The 16,435-nt window shown below is 40.6% G+C and overlaps 1 protein-coding gene across 7 annotated transcripts in view; it reads left to right on the forward strand.

Moving 5' to 3' along the window:
* The window catches only part of AHCYL2 (adenosylhomocysteinase like 2), an 82,484-nt gene that overhangs the window by 27,382 nt on the left and 38,667 nt on the right, over nt 1-16,435 (forward strand). For 3 of the 7 annotated variants that reach the window (XM_075273897.1, XM_075273898.1, XM_075273899.1), the window contains exon 1: nt 14,601-14,793. The exons of the other annotated variants lie outside the window; for them this stretch is intronic. In XM_075273897.1, coding sequence (XP_075129998.1) covers nt 14,737-14,793 — 57 coding nt within the window. In that variant the 5' untranslated portion in view covers nt 14,601-14,736. Of the gene's footprint in view, nt 1-14,600; nt 14,794-16,435 lie in introns of those variants that run through there. 7 annotated transcript variants of the gene reach the window in all.

Raw genomic sequence — 16,435 nt, forward strand, 5'->3', positions numbered from 1 at the left:
TCAGATTTGTGACAAGGCATAGACCTCAACATGAATCGGTTATATTCTACCCTGCATTTTGCACCTTGAATCTATGCCACTTCATAGCTGACATACAGTGGCGGCCTAAAAACCTGCACCGTTTCACAAAATGTAATGATTGTCTTTTACCATTTCTATCCTCCTCTCTCCTGGATGACGAGTAATTGGCAATTTTGTACGTCACGTGACATTTTTAAGTCGATTTCGTAGTAGGAGGTATACATATCATCTGCAGGGACTCAATTTATACGCATCACATACATTTGACAAGATCCACTGGTTGTGCTTTTTTTTTGGCTGCTGCTGTATATCAGTCATCACTTATGCCACAAAATTGGCATAAATGACAGTGAATTAGGTGCAGGCTAAGTGGTGAAGGTGATGTAAAAACGCCAACTGTGACTTATAGTAGTAGCTTGCATTAAATAGTCGCAAACCACTAGTATGCAATTTATTAATGAATCTATCCTTGTGTTTACGTGTGTGTGTTGGTCACTTGCTCGTGACATGTATAAAATGTTGACTGACTTAGTTTATTTCTGAATTGCAGTCATAGAGAGTCTGTATGTGCTTCTAGCTCTACATACAGTATCCCCTTCCTGCAATACATTTTAGAAACAGATATAGAGAAGAAGAGTAAAAAGGCTTCAAGTTCATCAAATGTCACAAGGTGGTTATGGCCATGGGAATATGATCCTGTTTAGTTTGTGCATAATCCAACACTTGTGAATCAGCCTTGTAGCTAATTCTGGTAGCCAGATATTAGGATTGCCTAAATGTCAGGAATTACTGCAAATTTCACACACTGTCTTCACTAAAAATACTCATCAAAATTAAGTTTTTTTTTCCCTCTGCTGGAAATTAGTATGACCTCTGCACACAGTGTATGTCATTGAGCTTGTCAGGCCTGGTGACAGGTCTTATTGATTTATTTCTCTTAGTTGTATAGAGACCAACATATTTTGCAGTGCTTTACAGACCTTATCAGTTTCTGTCCCATAAAGTGCTCACAATCTAGGTTTCCATCCCTATGTTTTTAGGAGTGTGAGAGGAAACCGGAGTACCCAGAGGTAACACATGCAAACCTGGGGAAGAACATATAAACTCCTTGCAGATATTGTCCTTGGTTGGATTAGAACCCTAAAGACTTTTCTGATTTGGACACTAGCTGGAGGGTTGATGGTGAAGTTTTGTGAAGATTTGCTTTAATGGTGTCTTAGTCTGTAGAAAGAAATCAGACTTGGACAAGTGTGCACACTGTTCTGAATACTTGATGAGAGTTAGCCTGTGACTAGGGCCAAGCATGTGTTTGAGGCTTATCTGCAGCAATAAACCTGCCTGTACTAGGTTATTAATGGAAATGTACCTCTAACAGTTACCTTGAGAAGTAACCTAGCAAAGTGTGAACTCTGCCCCAAACGTGGTCTCTGTGACAATCTTAGAACATTTATCATGCACTGGTAATGTGCACTAGTTGCAGTGCTGGTGACGTCCTTGTATCGATCATTCATTTATTTGCTCTGTACCTTTAAATGGCACTTGTAATATTTTGGCCATCAGTCAGTAGAGCCCTGTAATACAGTACAAAGCATTTATACTTAATGTCATAGCTTATCTTCTATTTTGTGTCATAAGCGGGGCTGTCAAAGACACAGAATATGCCTTTTGTGCATTATTACTAATCTCCCCATCAGCCAGTATTATATGCTTTGATATGTCAAGCCAGAGCATGCACTACAACCATGTAATCTGGTTATACTCCTACTGTAGGCTTTTCTTTTATGATGTGTGAATAGGCGAGAGACTGGAAATGCTCAGACCTACCGTAATGCTGCCCAGTTCCTCAACTCGGTGCACAATTATGTCTTTTTTTTTTTTTTTTTTCTTCCTGTGAATTACGCTTTGGAAGAAATGGCCAACTGGAAAGCTGCCTTGTGCATTCTAAGAGTTGTACCAGTGTCTAAACAACCATTGAATGCCCCTTGGCAGCACACTTTGTTCTGTCACTTCAAGAATGAGTTACTCGCTTTTGTTCAGATTTTGGCAGTGTAGCACAACTAATTCATGATGATATAGCCGGCCCTGGTACATGTACTGGTCCCGTCTGTGTGCTGGCCGGCTCACATTCATTGCTATGGGTGCGTGCTATTCGAAACTGCCGTTTCGAATAGTACCCGCTCATCTCTATGTGGTCTCCCTTTTCTTCATCGGATTCCTGTCCATTCATGGTAAACCTGGTTTCAAACACTGGTTTATTTCCTGGGCTTTTTACTGAATTAATGGTCATGATAAAGTGTTACTGTGTGCACGGGTCAAGTAGTCACATTCTGCTGTTGTTGTTCGTTATCTGAAACTGTGGGGCTAGTAATGCCAAACCTGGCTAAGTTTGTACCATATACAATATTCAGACAAATCCTATTAAATTTGAGGCAAACATTTGTAAATAAATGCTAGTCTAGTTTACATAATAGCCTAAAATATTCTCCTTTAAGCCCAGTTCACATCTGTGATCGAGGATTACATTCCCCTCTCCACATGAAAAATGCGGAGAGAAAAGTCCTGCAAGCAGCAGTTTTTTCTCTGTGTTTTTTGTGCGGAAACCACATAAAGCGATTACCTTAGGAAACCTGCGGACCCCATGGACTATAATGGGGTTCGAGCGTTTCCTAAGGTAACCACTTTATGTGGATTAGGTTTCCGTTCAGAGGAGTCCCCAAGCAGAACCCGCACTCTCCCCCGAACGCAGATGTGAACCGGGCTTAAGAACTAGCAATAAGGCCCCAAGTAGTGAGCTGAAACCAAAAACATTGCAGAAGAGACTTAGGCGGAAACATTCTCCACAGAGTTTATATCCCTATATACTTATACAGAAAATGCCAATGTTTCCGCAGGTATTATTGACATGCTTGCAGTTTACAAAACCACTTTTTTTTTTTATTATTTTTTTTTTTTTCCTGTAATGTGTAGATGGGATTACCCAGAATCTCATCCACTTTGAAATGACTATAAAACGATGTTGTTTTTGCAACGTGGGGCCCCAGCGTTAAGGTGAAAAGTATAAAGGTGGTGGTGTTTTTGTTTTAAGGCTACTCTATTCTCATTGAATTATGAGAGCAAGAAAAAGAATTTCTCCCTTCTGAACAGATGAATACTACCGAGCTATTCAAGCTACAATCGTACTTCCACCAGGGGCAATGTAAAAATCTCTGGAGAGAATGCAAAGGGCTCATGTTCAGCCAGTGATCAAAATACTTTCCTCACCCAACAATGATCCCAGAAACTAGGTGGGGAGAACGACTCAACAGATCTCATTTCAAACCACCCCCTGGGATTCAGACCTGTAAAGATTGGCTAAAAATAATTTATTTCTATCTTGGTAGACTGGTTTCTCATATTCCATGCCCCCACCCCACCTAAGAGGACAGACATTGACTTGTTAGGGCTAGTTCACACGTAGTTTTTTGGTCCAGATTTTAACGTGGGAAAAAGGAAATGACCGGCTCCCATTGAATTCAGTGGGAGGCGTTTTTTTGACACGGATTCCGCATCAAAATCCGGACCAAAGAACTACGTGTGAACTAGCCCTTAGACTAAGAAGTTTTGATTACTAAAGCTGAGAAGAGACTATTCTGAAGAAGACCAACAGGTCTCCAACAATCATAAACCTAAGAGCTAAACCACTTCATACTGCCACATCCCCATTCACCAGGACATTCAGGAATATGGGAAATCCTTAGCTCCTAGGTCTTTTCTGACCATAATTTTTTAAATGGCAGCCCCTTCCAGAGGGAAGAATAGTAGCCACTTTGTATATCTCATGATCATGGACTGATTTTTATTCACTGTAAGTAAGGGCTCGTTCACATCTGCGCCCGGTCTCCATTCTGCAGGTTTCTGTTTCCTGCACAAAACCGAGGCAGGAGACGGAAACCTGCAGGACTCTTTCATACTCATTCATTTGAATGGGTTTGAAAGATGTCTGGCCGTGAGTGCCGGTAAGCGTTTTATGCTCTCCGCTGCGAAACCGTTTTTTTTTTTAAAATCAGACACAGAGTCGGACATGCAGTACTCTGTGTCCAGTTTTAAAAAACCGGTTTCGCGGCGAAGAGCATAAAACGCTCACCGGCACTCACAGCTGGACCCGCTCTGACAGCTTTCCGTCTTCTGCATGCAGAAGACGGAAAGCTCATAACGGAGACCCGAACGCTAGTTTGAACCTAGCGTAAGCAGAACGAATGATGCTAAGCAGAGGGCAAAAAAAATGGTTGGAATTAATACAGAAAATATGTTGTAAAATTTATAATTCTTAATTATGCAAACTATATTTGTAAGAAACTGGACAATCACTTTAAAAATCTAACCCTTGAATCTGTATTCCTTATAGCAATTCCTCCATCTAGAGTAGTTTTAGGTTTCGCTTTTTCAGTTCTACTTCTCTCATACAAAGATTTGAGGAAAAGGATAATTATATTGGCAGAACTGATTTTGTTACTGAATGTTGTTTTGTGGCACAGGTCACAATAACTCTTCTACTGGCAACATAGCCACCTATATAGGCAACTTTGTTTTGAAAGTGCCTATTAATAAGCACAAGACTTTTACTTGCACTTGCTGATGTGCCAAACATGTATGGTGGATGCCACTACTCCATTTAAACATGGCATTTACCCATTTGGTGAGTAGGTGCAAAGCTGTGGGTCTCTGCTGTCTTACACAGCCGAGACTGATTGCAAGCACTGCTGACAAGAGACACACATTTGATTGGCAGCAATTTAGACATGCACCCGAGAGGTTATGATTACATTCAGCCTATGGCAGAGCTCAATAGTAATGCACAGATATTACCCTTCTAACCATCACAAGCTCAAGCCCCCTAGAAGATCTTAAAGGGGTTCTATCATTGCCCCAAGCTACTTTAAACTGCTCTCATCCTGTTGTAGATGTGGTTAGCAGAATAAAAACCATACCTTTCTTATATTTCAGAGCCCCAGGGATGCTAGAAAAAGCACTTTACTGAGGATCCTGAGGCACAGGGGGAGTTTTCTTCTATTACTGAGCACTGCTGCATCATCACTAAACACTCCCATCCTGCATTCAGCTCCTCCCCTGGGCAGTCTGAGGATCAACTCACTCTGAGCTGAATGCTCAAAAAAATATAAAGAGCCTCTCCTTTAACAAAATCGTATCAATAAAACCTACATTAGCTCTGTACTGTGAAATATATAACAACGTTCCAGGCATCACAGCATAGTGAGACATTCAAATCCTGCCAGGAACAACATCTGTAAGGAGTTTGTATGTTCTCCCCGTGTTTGCACGGATTTCTTCCCATTCTACAAAGACATGCTGATAGGAAAAAAATGTACATTGTGATCCCTATATGGGAGCTCATAATCTACATTAAAAAAAAAAAAAAAAAAAAAAACATGGTGAGGCAAACAAATATTTGTTTCAAACTTCTATTTTTGAAATATATACTCAGTGCCAAAATAGAATGAGTGGTTGGAATCAAATAAAACTAAATGTAATAATGATATACTGTATGTAAGTAGTTACAGTATTAGTATTAGTATTATTATTTGGCTAAAACTGTACAATTGAAAGAAGGCTCTAATATCCTGTTGTGCTGCCTCTAGCCTGGATACAGTTGGGCAAAGAGACATACAGGTTCCATAGACTTTATTTCAGCACATTGGCCTACAGATCTTTCAGCTGGAACTGTAGATCCTGCATACTTAAAGGTTTCCGAAGCTGTCATCCCAAATGGTCTCATAAATGCTTAATTGGCAATAAAGCTGACAATTGGGTGAGCAAAGGCATTTCTAGGAATTTCTTGTGTGGGTGCGCATTATCCTGCTAAAATATTCCAGTTGGAGCCCTGCCATGAGTGGACCTGGATTCATTTCTGAAGATGATCTGGTCCTAGTCAGTGGCAGTCTAGATTTCTTGATCAAAACACCACAGCAAACAAGGTGACATTGGCTGTCTGTCAATGCCAGGACACATAATACACTCCATGACACCAAATTTCCTTCTCCTAGGTGCCTGGACATGGTTCAGACAGACGGGTTTGTAATGGAGGTGCCACCTGTGATTGAATGGTGGACAAGAAAACTATGGCAGCTGCTTGTATAGGCCGATAGCCATTTATGTCATGCCACAAGCAGGGCTTCCAACAGCTTGTATTGATTCATTTGGTAGAACAACAGAGGACGCTTTTTTCCATGCTCGTGCTCGTACAGTATCTGTCAGAGACATAAGTCAGTGAGTATATTAATAAAAATCTATAAATTTTATATTGCTTCTATTGCACTGACCAATAAAATATAGGAAACTTGCCATTTAGGTATTGCCATGTCTAAAAATACCCAGGCTACTGAAGTAGAAAATATTTTTCATATACAGTGTAGCAGGGGGGAAAAAAATCAACCTGCACAAATCACCATTTTCAGAATCCCCTAAATGAATTTGCTATTTATGCACGGAAGACAGCTATAGTAATGGTTTACATGCATAAATAGTGACCTATTTACATTACTGTGAATCTTGTACAACTCCTTGGCTAAAACGGCTCTCATATAAATAAGAAGTATTTGTATTTTGCTAGAAAAACTGTAGTTTGACCTAAGGTTGCAGATTTCATCGATCTCAAGGGATGCATTATTACCCGCTTTATATAACCATTATAGGTTTGATAGGGAAGCAGAACTTGGTCATTGATAAGATATCGGCAATCTAGAAAGTTACATTTTCTTTTTGATCTATGGGGTTTATTGAACATGTAGTCCCAGGTAAAGGACCATTGCTGGAGTGGAATAACCAGGACATAATATAGTCAGAAGTTCCTCCTGTCAGCTGATCATGGGTATGTTGGGTGCCCATAGGCACCTCATATTGATGACCTTTAGGAGAGGTCATCTATATTTACACCATGGAAAACCCCTTTAATAATAAGGGGGGCCCATATACGACCACATACCATATCTCTTTCCAATTCAGGTTTCTTTCTCTGAAAACTTTCTTCAAGGAGCATTGAATTTATTTTGAACCCATGACGGTACTGCTTTTTTTCCCCTTTGCTTTTTAGACGAAGCAGGATTGGTGATAATTAGAGTTGAGCGAACACTGTTCGGATCAGCCGATCCGAACAGCACGCTCCCATAGAAGTGAATGGAAGCACCTGTGACGCCGGCCGCCAGGAAAGTCAGCGTCACAGGTGCTTCCATTCTTTTCTATGGGTGCGTGCTGTTCGGATCGGCTGATCCGAACAGTGTTTGCTCATCTCTAGTGATAATACAAGGGGTCATGGCCAGGAAGGCTGTTCTTCCATCACAACCAGGTTAACATGTCTTCTGTGCCCCCTTTGTATTGCTCATACAAAGCCTCTCTTTCTTTAGAGCAATGTAACTGTTCTCCTGGCAACAGATGTGCTTATCGGAGAGTAACCGAGCTACATAGACGCCAGTGAGGATTAACAAATAGTGAAGCAGGGGCTGTAATTACAGTAAAAAGCACAATTTGTCTTTTCATATGTGTTTATGAGAGAGCCTTATTATTCTAGCGTTGCTATTGGATGGTCAGGACTAGTTATTTATATGGAATGTGTTTCATATCAATATCTGCTTCAGAGCACCTGCAAGAGTCACTTCAGGAATTGTAAAACTAACAATTATCTGATACAATAGTACAAGTACAAAGTGGATAAATCCGATAATTTGTAGGTCATAATGGTAGCCTATTTGGCTGGCATTTTTACATTGTGCGGCTCGGAGGACAATCTACAAAGCAGCCATATAAAAGCATCTGCTTAACGTTATATGCAGCTCTACAATTTTTTTTAATTTTTTAAATTTTTTATAAAGATGCAAACAAAATTAAATGCTTATTCCCATCTCAGACATTTATGGCATATCCACAAGATATTAGATGGGCTCCAACATGTAGGACATACACCTGTCTCCCGAATGAAAGTCGGGGACCCTTGTCTGGTGCACACTTTGAATAGAAGCATGTGCACCTGTTTTCAGAACTTCCATAGACATGAAAGAAAAGAGACACTTGCTCAGCCACCTTTCCATTTACAATGTCCAGCAGATGGCAGATCTGTAAGACATAACGAGATGTGACAAATGCCTAAGGGCCGGTAAATACATGCTGATGTGTTCCGTTCGGAAGGAGTCCGCATGAGGACCCTCCCGGACGGAATACAGGCGCAACTGCAAGCGCTGTGCAGTTCAATCACATGGGTCCCATAGATTATAATGGGGTCCGTGTGCTTGCCGCACACTGTCCGCACGAATCGTTTGTGCGAGCAGTGCGCGGCAAGCACACAGACCCCATTATAGTCTATGGGACCCGTGCGCTTGAGCTGCACAGCGCTTGTGTTCTGTCCGTAGGGATCCTCATGCGGACCCTTACAGACGGAACACATCAGCATGTATGAACCGGGCAAAAGATGGGAGAACTCTGCTAAATCAACTAGAGCAATTATAAAAGTACTTAAAGGGATTCTACCATTAAAACCTTTTTTTTTTTTTTTTTTGGATAAGACATCGGAATAGGCTTTAGAAAGGCTATTCGTCTCTTACCTTTAGACATGGTCTCCGCTGTGTCGTGCCTTAGAAATACCGGTTTTTACCGGTATGCAAATGAGTTCTCTCGCAGCAATGGGGGCGGGCCCCAGCACTCAAACAATGATGGGTGCGTCCCCACCACTGCCAGAGAAGTGTCTCCAAGCGCCGCCTCCTTCTTCATCCGCAGCGTCATCTTCAATGTCCTCTTCTGGCGCAGGCTCATAACTTCTAGGCCTCAGGCCTTGGGCAGAGCATACTGCACAGGCCACGGGAAAATGGCCGCTTGCACAGTATTGTTAGCGGCCATTTTCCCGTGGCTTGTGCGCCTGCTCTGCTCAAAGCCCGAGGCCTAGAAGTTACGAGCCTGCGCCAGAAGAAGACACTGAAGATGACGCTGCAGACGAAGAAGGAGGTGGCACTTACTGCGAAACACCTACACATTAGGTATCCCTGTGTACAAAATTGCATGCTCTACAAATCTTTAAAAAATATTTTTCCCGTATGGTAAACGCTGCAGCTGTTTTGCCTCTGATAAAAATTGTAATAAAAAGTGATCAAAGCAACTCTCCGAAATGGTATAACTAGAAAATACATCTGGTCCCGCAAAAAAAGATGCCCTATGCATCCCTATACACAGAAGTATGAAAAAAAGTTACGGGTGTCAGAATATGGCAACTTTTAGGGGAAAAAACTTTTGGCACAGTTTTGGATTTTTGTTAAGTGGTTAAAATGTAAATACAACCATATAAATTTGGTATCTCTGGAATCGTATCAAAACATAGAATACAGTTGACATGTCATTTTGGCTACACAGTGAACGCCATAAAAACAAAGCCCATAAGAAAGGTCAGTACTCGCCTGTCTGCTCCATGGTCTCGCTCCTTCTTGCCCTGGGCGCACTGTTGTTATGTCATGTGTGCCCCGGTGCAGGAAGAAGCAAGAGGCGTCAGGGGAACTGTCAGGTGAATATTGTAGCTCAAATGGTAGGCCCCAAGCACTGATACCCTGGTGGGCCAGTCCGAGCCTGTGTGTCACCCTGAGCCTATGTGTCACCCCCTCAGTAATGAGAAATATCCTGGAATTAATCTGTGGTTCACGTTTTTGTGATGGCTCCTGTGACCCCTTAACTGAGTGCAGGTGTAACTACATCCAGGTACATAGTGTGTCACCTCCCTACATGTACAAAGCCGCTCAGTGTTGCTACTTCAGTTTCTGTAGGTGAGCGGTGACGCAGATTACATGTTGTACTGTTAATAAGGTTGTTCATTTAAGTATTTTCAGCTTTTACATTTGTCTTTCTCTTATCTGAATAAAGATTAATTGCCACGCTATCCCACCGTTAGCTTTCCCTCTATGAATCAGAATAACTTTGTGTCCGTACAGGGAAGGAAAAAAAACCCACGAAACCTTGACTTCTGTTTGTGGCTGACCCCATTTTTCACAATGCAGTTTGACATTATATGATTCCCACGCATCAGTCCTATTCAATGTGCATTGAGTAGCCAAATGGTTTGCTCTCCATCTAGTGGTTAATTAAAGGCACTGCAAGTATAGAGAAATCAGATTGTATAGTTTGTTAAACCAGAATACTCAGGATACAGTGATTTGTACAGCCAGTATTGTGATGGACTCAAGCTGGACTGAGGGTGTCTTGTGGTCTGTGGAATCAAAACATTAGCAGCAGATTCTATAAGTTGTGAGACTGGACCTCCATAGATTGGGGTAGTGTGTGGTTTTTGTTTTTTGTTTTTGTTTAGTTTTTTTGGTCTCAGCACATCCCACAGAGTTGAACTTACTGAACAATTTTTGGAGTCCTTTCGAGTCCTGCCATTAGGGAATGCATTTCATCTGCAACAATGTTTAGGTATAAGGGAAGTGTCAAAGTAAGGCTCTATTCAGATGACATCTTCTATGTCCGCTTGGCGCGTTGTTTCAAGGATGTAAATGTTAAAGCATACCTCCAGTTATAAACAACTTTTCGTAAATGAATAGTACAGGTTAATACATGAAAATTTGTAATATATCTTATTAAATCCTTGCATTTTTTTTTTTTTGTCTTCCCACCTTCTAAACTCCACAATTTTTTTTCTTCTTTTTCCATTCACAGAGACATATAAGGGCTCAATGTTTGTGGGGAAAAAAATTGTAATGATACCATTTAATATTCTGTACAAAGTACTGGGAAGCTGGAAGAAAAATGGAATTGAAGAAAATCTGAGTTTGCTCAACTTTTACGGGCTTTGTTTGTTTTTGTTTTTTTTGTATTTACAGTGTAGCCATATTGATGCATCACCTGTATTTTTGGGTCTTTGCAATTCTTTTGATTTTTCTTTTTTCTATCTTGCTATGGCATCCACTTATAAAAATATTTTTCTAAGTTTGCAGATCTGACCTTTTGTTGGACACAGAGATACCGAAGATATATGTCTCACATTAAGTACTTTTATATGTGTTCTAGGGAAAGGGGATGATTTGAATTTTAATAACTTCTTTTTTTTCCCCTGTAGTTTTTAGACCTCCTAGGGTCTTGAACCCCAATGAGTCTGATGACTAATGCAATGCATTTACAAGGCTAATCCATTGCAATATACTGGCAGCCTGTAATAGAAATCAATGGGAGTCAAACCTGGAAGTCGTCAATGGGCTCCCAGATATCATGTGAATAGATTGTTGCCCCTGTATTTCATTTTGGGGCAAGTGATCCACCCCAAAATGCCTTTGCCACTTTCACAAAAATTGAGGGCATGGCAGTGGTTGGGGCGATTGGCCTCCTCCAGATTTATCATCTTCGGCAGAAATCTGATGTAATTGATGTAGAAAATATACTATAAGTTGGCATACCTTTCTTCTCCAGGAACACTGTCTGACAGTCATAGGTGCACCCTCTGCTGACTTGGGTTTATGAAGACTGGCGTATTGGTCTCCATTAAGTATATCAATGCATAGCATCACACATAGAGGCACAGTTAGGGGCCTCTCACATGACCATAATTGAAGAGAAGTGAGGCGGACTTCCAGCTTAGATTCCTCTTCATTATCTGTCCCTTTGTGGTTTTCACTCATGGATCAGCCCCAGATGAATGGAGATCAGTGGCCACAGAAACAGCAGTAACATTGAGCAGGATGCTTACCGTATTTTTTTCAAAAATGGAATGCAGAATCGGGTCGGAATTTTCTGCGTGAAAATCAACAACAAATTCTTGTGTGTGAACATACCCTGACATTTAAAGTAGAAATTGTATTTAAAAATTGTAAAATAATGATTTGAGTCCAAGTAAGGGGCAAGTGAGTCATGGTGTGCACAGGGTTCCCCAGAACTTATCAAATTTCTGTGGATAATTCCTATCCTGAACTACTACTATTTCATAAGAATTGTCCTTTTAAATAGGGATTGCCATAAGTAAAATAAAATTTTGTCCCTCTGCTTGTGGCAGCAGATGTTGGGCAGACATCCAATGCTATGGAGATGGATGAGGGTCTGATAGCATTGATGTATAGAAATGAATTAGTTGAATATTAACCGAGCGAGAGACATACATGTGACTACAGGGTCTCTGTCCAGTCTCCTAAAGTCAGCAGTGTTATTGCCAAGGCTTGGGATTGCACGCTGGCATCCAACAGATGCATATAGAGAAGACAAATAATACCATTGAGTCCCTGAGTTCTAAAAATACCTATCAATAGGATTTTTGATATGCTGTGTTTGTTACCTCAAATCTGTGCATCCAGAGCGTTTTGCACTTTAAGGCATCTAAAGTGCATGGGAGTCCTCTTCCATCACCGTATGTTTTGATCGGTCTTCATTGACCCGTCTTTCTTTTCATTTTGCCTTGGCGATGTGTATATGCTAATATGGTGTGTTGGTCAGGGGTTGCTTTCCTCGCCCACCTTTTCTGTCCGGGCCCGCGTGCCATGATTTATTGCTTTCGTTATTTGTTCTGTATTTTATATTAAAAAAAATCTTTAATAAAACTTGATTATACATAAAGTGCATGGGAGTTATCACATCTATTGTGCTAGTAACAGATCCAAGCCCACTAGTTGCTAGAAGTAACTCAGACTGTGGAGGAGAGGTGCTCTTTAAGTACAATTACGTGGGATTGGCCCCAAAAAGTATATTGTTGCCCAGATTCTCAATAGAGCTTTTGTCATCCTTCAAACCTGGTGTGCAAGTTTTATGTAGTAATATCAGTTTGCCCTTGGAATAACTATGGGCACTGCAAATCTGGCTACAAGTTATCAAGACCCGAATCCTGGCCCAACAAGTATTCAGCCTGTAATTTTGGAAGTGATGTCACCCACAAGGTCGAATATGTTATGGGTATGTTCCACACAGCAGAAACCTTTTCCGCTGTGTGACTTCTTCACGTGGCTAGCCGCAACGGGATGCTGATGCAGTACACCGGCATCCCGATCCTGGTTAGGCCCGAATGAATGGGCCTAATCAGGAGTGAGTCTTGAGCCGCGGACACTGCGTCTGACTCATCTGCAGAATCCGTGGGAAAATGGGGCATGTCGCTTCTTTTTCCCGCTAACTGGGAAAAAAAAAATGAGCGACTCCAATTTAAATGAATGGGAGATGTTTTTGGAGGTGGATTCAGCGTCAAAATCCGCCTGCAAAAAACTCAGTGTGAACATACCCTTAGGTGTCTGGCTAGAGAATGGTGAAAAAAGTCAGGGAGGGCCACGCCATCTTGAGATTTAAGTATTGGAGAAGTGGGATAGAGAGAGTTTCCTCTAGGAGTCTCCCTATATAAAAGCAGATGTGAGTGATTGCAGGCGATATAATAATAACTTGGGGAAAACTTTTTTTTTTTAATCACATTAACTCTTCAGGTTGCAGAAAGTAGAAGAATCTTCCACAATTTATACTATTGGATGAAAAGCTCCTTCAGAGGGTATATAATCTTATTATGGGGATACACTGGGGTCTTCAGTTATAAAAACATGCCTAGACTATTTTTAAACTGTTTAAAAAAAAAAAAAATTCCCTAGATTTCAATGAAAGGGATTGGGTCATTAAGAATAGGGGGTAAATGTCAGATCTTTGGGGTGCATCTCCAGCAGCCACATAGCAGTAAATGGATTGCAGGTCAGGCATGTATGGGTGATAATTGTCCTTAATGGCCCAACCCCTCTAAATAATGCAATAGGCATTCCATCATCATAAAATGCCTGTATTGTGAAAATATAAAAATATTTATCCCATATACTGAATTCAAAGTGGCTGAATCTTTTTGTCTTTGGCTTTTAAAAAAAAAAAAAAAAAAAAAACTCAGCTTTTCTGCAGTGTATGGCCTCAGCCTAAATTTGGTAACATGTCCGTTTTACCACTCAGAGAATGCATTAAAAATGAAGCCTGTAAGAAAAGTGTAATTGCGGTTTTTTGTTGTGTTTTTTTTTTTTTTTTTTGCTTAGTTTTTCTTTGTTTTGGTTTTATGTAACTACTTTCATTTTGTTCAGAATTTTCCTCCTCCCAGTACATTTTCAGAGATGGTGCCATATGTCACACACAAAAATAAACTCTCATATGGCTCTGTGAACGAAAACCTAAGGTATGGGTTTTGGAAAGCAGGCAGTGTAAAAATGCAAAAAGGAAAGAAGTTTGGGGAGAGAAGGGGTTAATGTGATGCCTGATTTGTAGAAGGTAACATAAGCCCTATCCAGAATGCTGTAGTCACAGAGAATTGTCTAGCAGGTAGCTGAGCACTAGGTTACTGGAGAACAGGAGGGGCAGGATTGTGGCCCTGTAAATTCCCTCCATATTCTTTCTTGACCTTGATAGGATTATTGACACTTGCAGCCAGTAAGTTGAATGAGTCATTGTTTCAGAGTATTGACATTACAAAGGGCAGATCCTACCAATAGTGTACAGGGAATGTGAGATAGCATTAGACGTGAGGAGGGGCCTGACAGATTTCTTATTTCACAGAAAGTGTCCTATAACAAGTGCCGCTGAAGCATGAAGCATTAGTTCTCCAGGATCCTCGAGTATAGTAGACTTTTTGTGCAGGAGGGAGGCTGGATCCCACTTAAGCTCCTACAGTGACTGGCGCTGGCTTTGGCAGTACAAACAGTGAGCTTTACTCCAACCCTCCTCACATCAATTTGAGTAAGAGCTGAGATTTGTGAAGGTGAAGTCATGGAGAGGACAGAGAGCACACAAGACACCACTGCCTTTAATATGCCCGACTGGATGGTAAGTATAGAACCCCTGCCTGCCGAAACTTGGAATGACTTGTAGATTGTGTCTGATACAAGTGTGTTTCACAAGTGTACCGGAGTACGGAGAGTGTGTATACTGAGGTCTAAGGACAAGGTGTTCATATTTGTGGAATAGGAGTCATTTTAATGTGAGGATGTAGATTTATTGTTTTTGAATGATTATTTTTTTTTAGGAGTCATGACCTATGTAGAAATGCCTATATTATAATCCTATTATATAAAACATTACACTTGTATTTGAGCTTTTGACCACTTCTTAAACTCTTGAGACTGCTTTTAGCACATAAATGTGTTTGTATGTAGCACTTGGTAAAAACTTGTACACATTATCTAATGTTTATGGGGTTTTACCAACCGTGCTTTGGGGGGAGATTGGATATGTTGTTTTTCAACACACCCAATCCTTTGTTCTCAAGGATTTTGTTCTGGCATCAGCTTTTACCCCTCTCCCAAATTACGAGTGTGGCTAATGATATGTCAGAAGGCATGGGCTGTCAGCCATAGCCGATTCTAGAGTCTTGTACCGGTCTTGGATTGCATCTTACCTATTGTGTTGAGTAGAAAGCGTGTAGACTGAATTGCACCATTGAACCTCTTAATCTTAATTGTGATAAAGTTATCACAATGTACTTTGAAAAGAAAAGGAATAGTGTGTATGTTTAGTTAACCTTGGGGAGGAAGCTTCATAGGTGACTGCGTCCATTGCTGGAACTTTTATTTATTTATTTTTTTTCTCTTTTCAAAAACGTGAATCGACAGAATGCATTATGAGTGATAATATGTGTTTTGGTGGAATATATACACTCTCTTTCTTATGGTCTGCATAATTTAGGTGGTCGGTGACATTAGAAGAGGAATAAAGCTGAAATGAAAGATAAGATTCATAAGCTACTACAAATAAGCTTTTGGAGAACTTCAGTAAAATGCATCCCCTTAAGTGTTAGTTGTTATCGGTGATCATAAATGTAGAGAAATGTGGACTTTTTGATGGTATTTTTCAAAACGTGTTTCTGCTGCTTTTTCTTTTTTTAAGCACAAACTTCTATGTGTAATAAACCCTTAAGAAACTGAATTTTGTTTTGGCCTGTTACTCACTTGCTTAAGTACTAGTGCAGGCATTCAATTTCCCAGTCTTGTAATTTTTTATGCAGTTTTTTACTTTAGTCAAAGCCTTGGGGTACATCCAAAATGACAAACTCCAATATCAGCCTGTGTGACTGTGACTTATAGCTATTCCAGTCTGTGATGGGAATAGCTCTAACTGCTCTCAAGCCCCAACCACCAGGGTGGGGTCTTAGAAAAACAGGCGAGCAGTGTTGCTTTTACATGGTTTCCGTAACCACCATAGAGGTGAATGGGAGCTATGGAAACACTTGCACTTTTAACCGTGCTGTTTAAGTGGATGTATTCACTGCTCTCCTGTTTCCACGCAGGACTGAGGAGTCTGGACCAGTTATAGGTGGAGCTTATCGGAACAACATGATTGATTATTTTAATGATACTGTACAGGTTTTAATGTTGTATAATTAGTTGTATAGTTTGTTGCATATTTAAGTTCATAATAAGTCTGTGGAAAATTAACCCACCAACTCCACAGCTCTGTTGTGCCCCTGTTG

Source organism: Leptodactylus fuscus, chromosome 5, assembly GCF_031893055.1.
Source record: "Leptodactylus fuscus isolate aLepFus1 chromosome 5, aLepFus1.hap2, whole genome shotgun sequence".
In the NCBI taxonomy this organism is placed as follows: Eukaryota; Metazoa; Chordata; class Amphibia; order Anura; family Leptodactylidae; genus Leptodactylus; species Leptodactylus fuscus.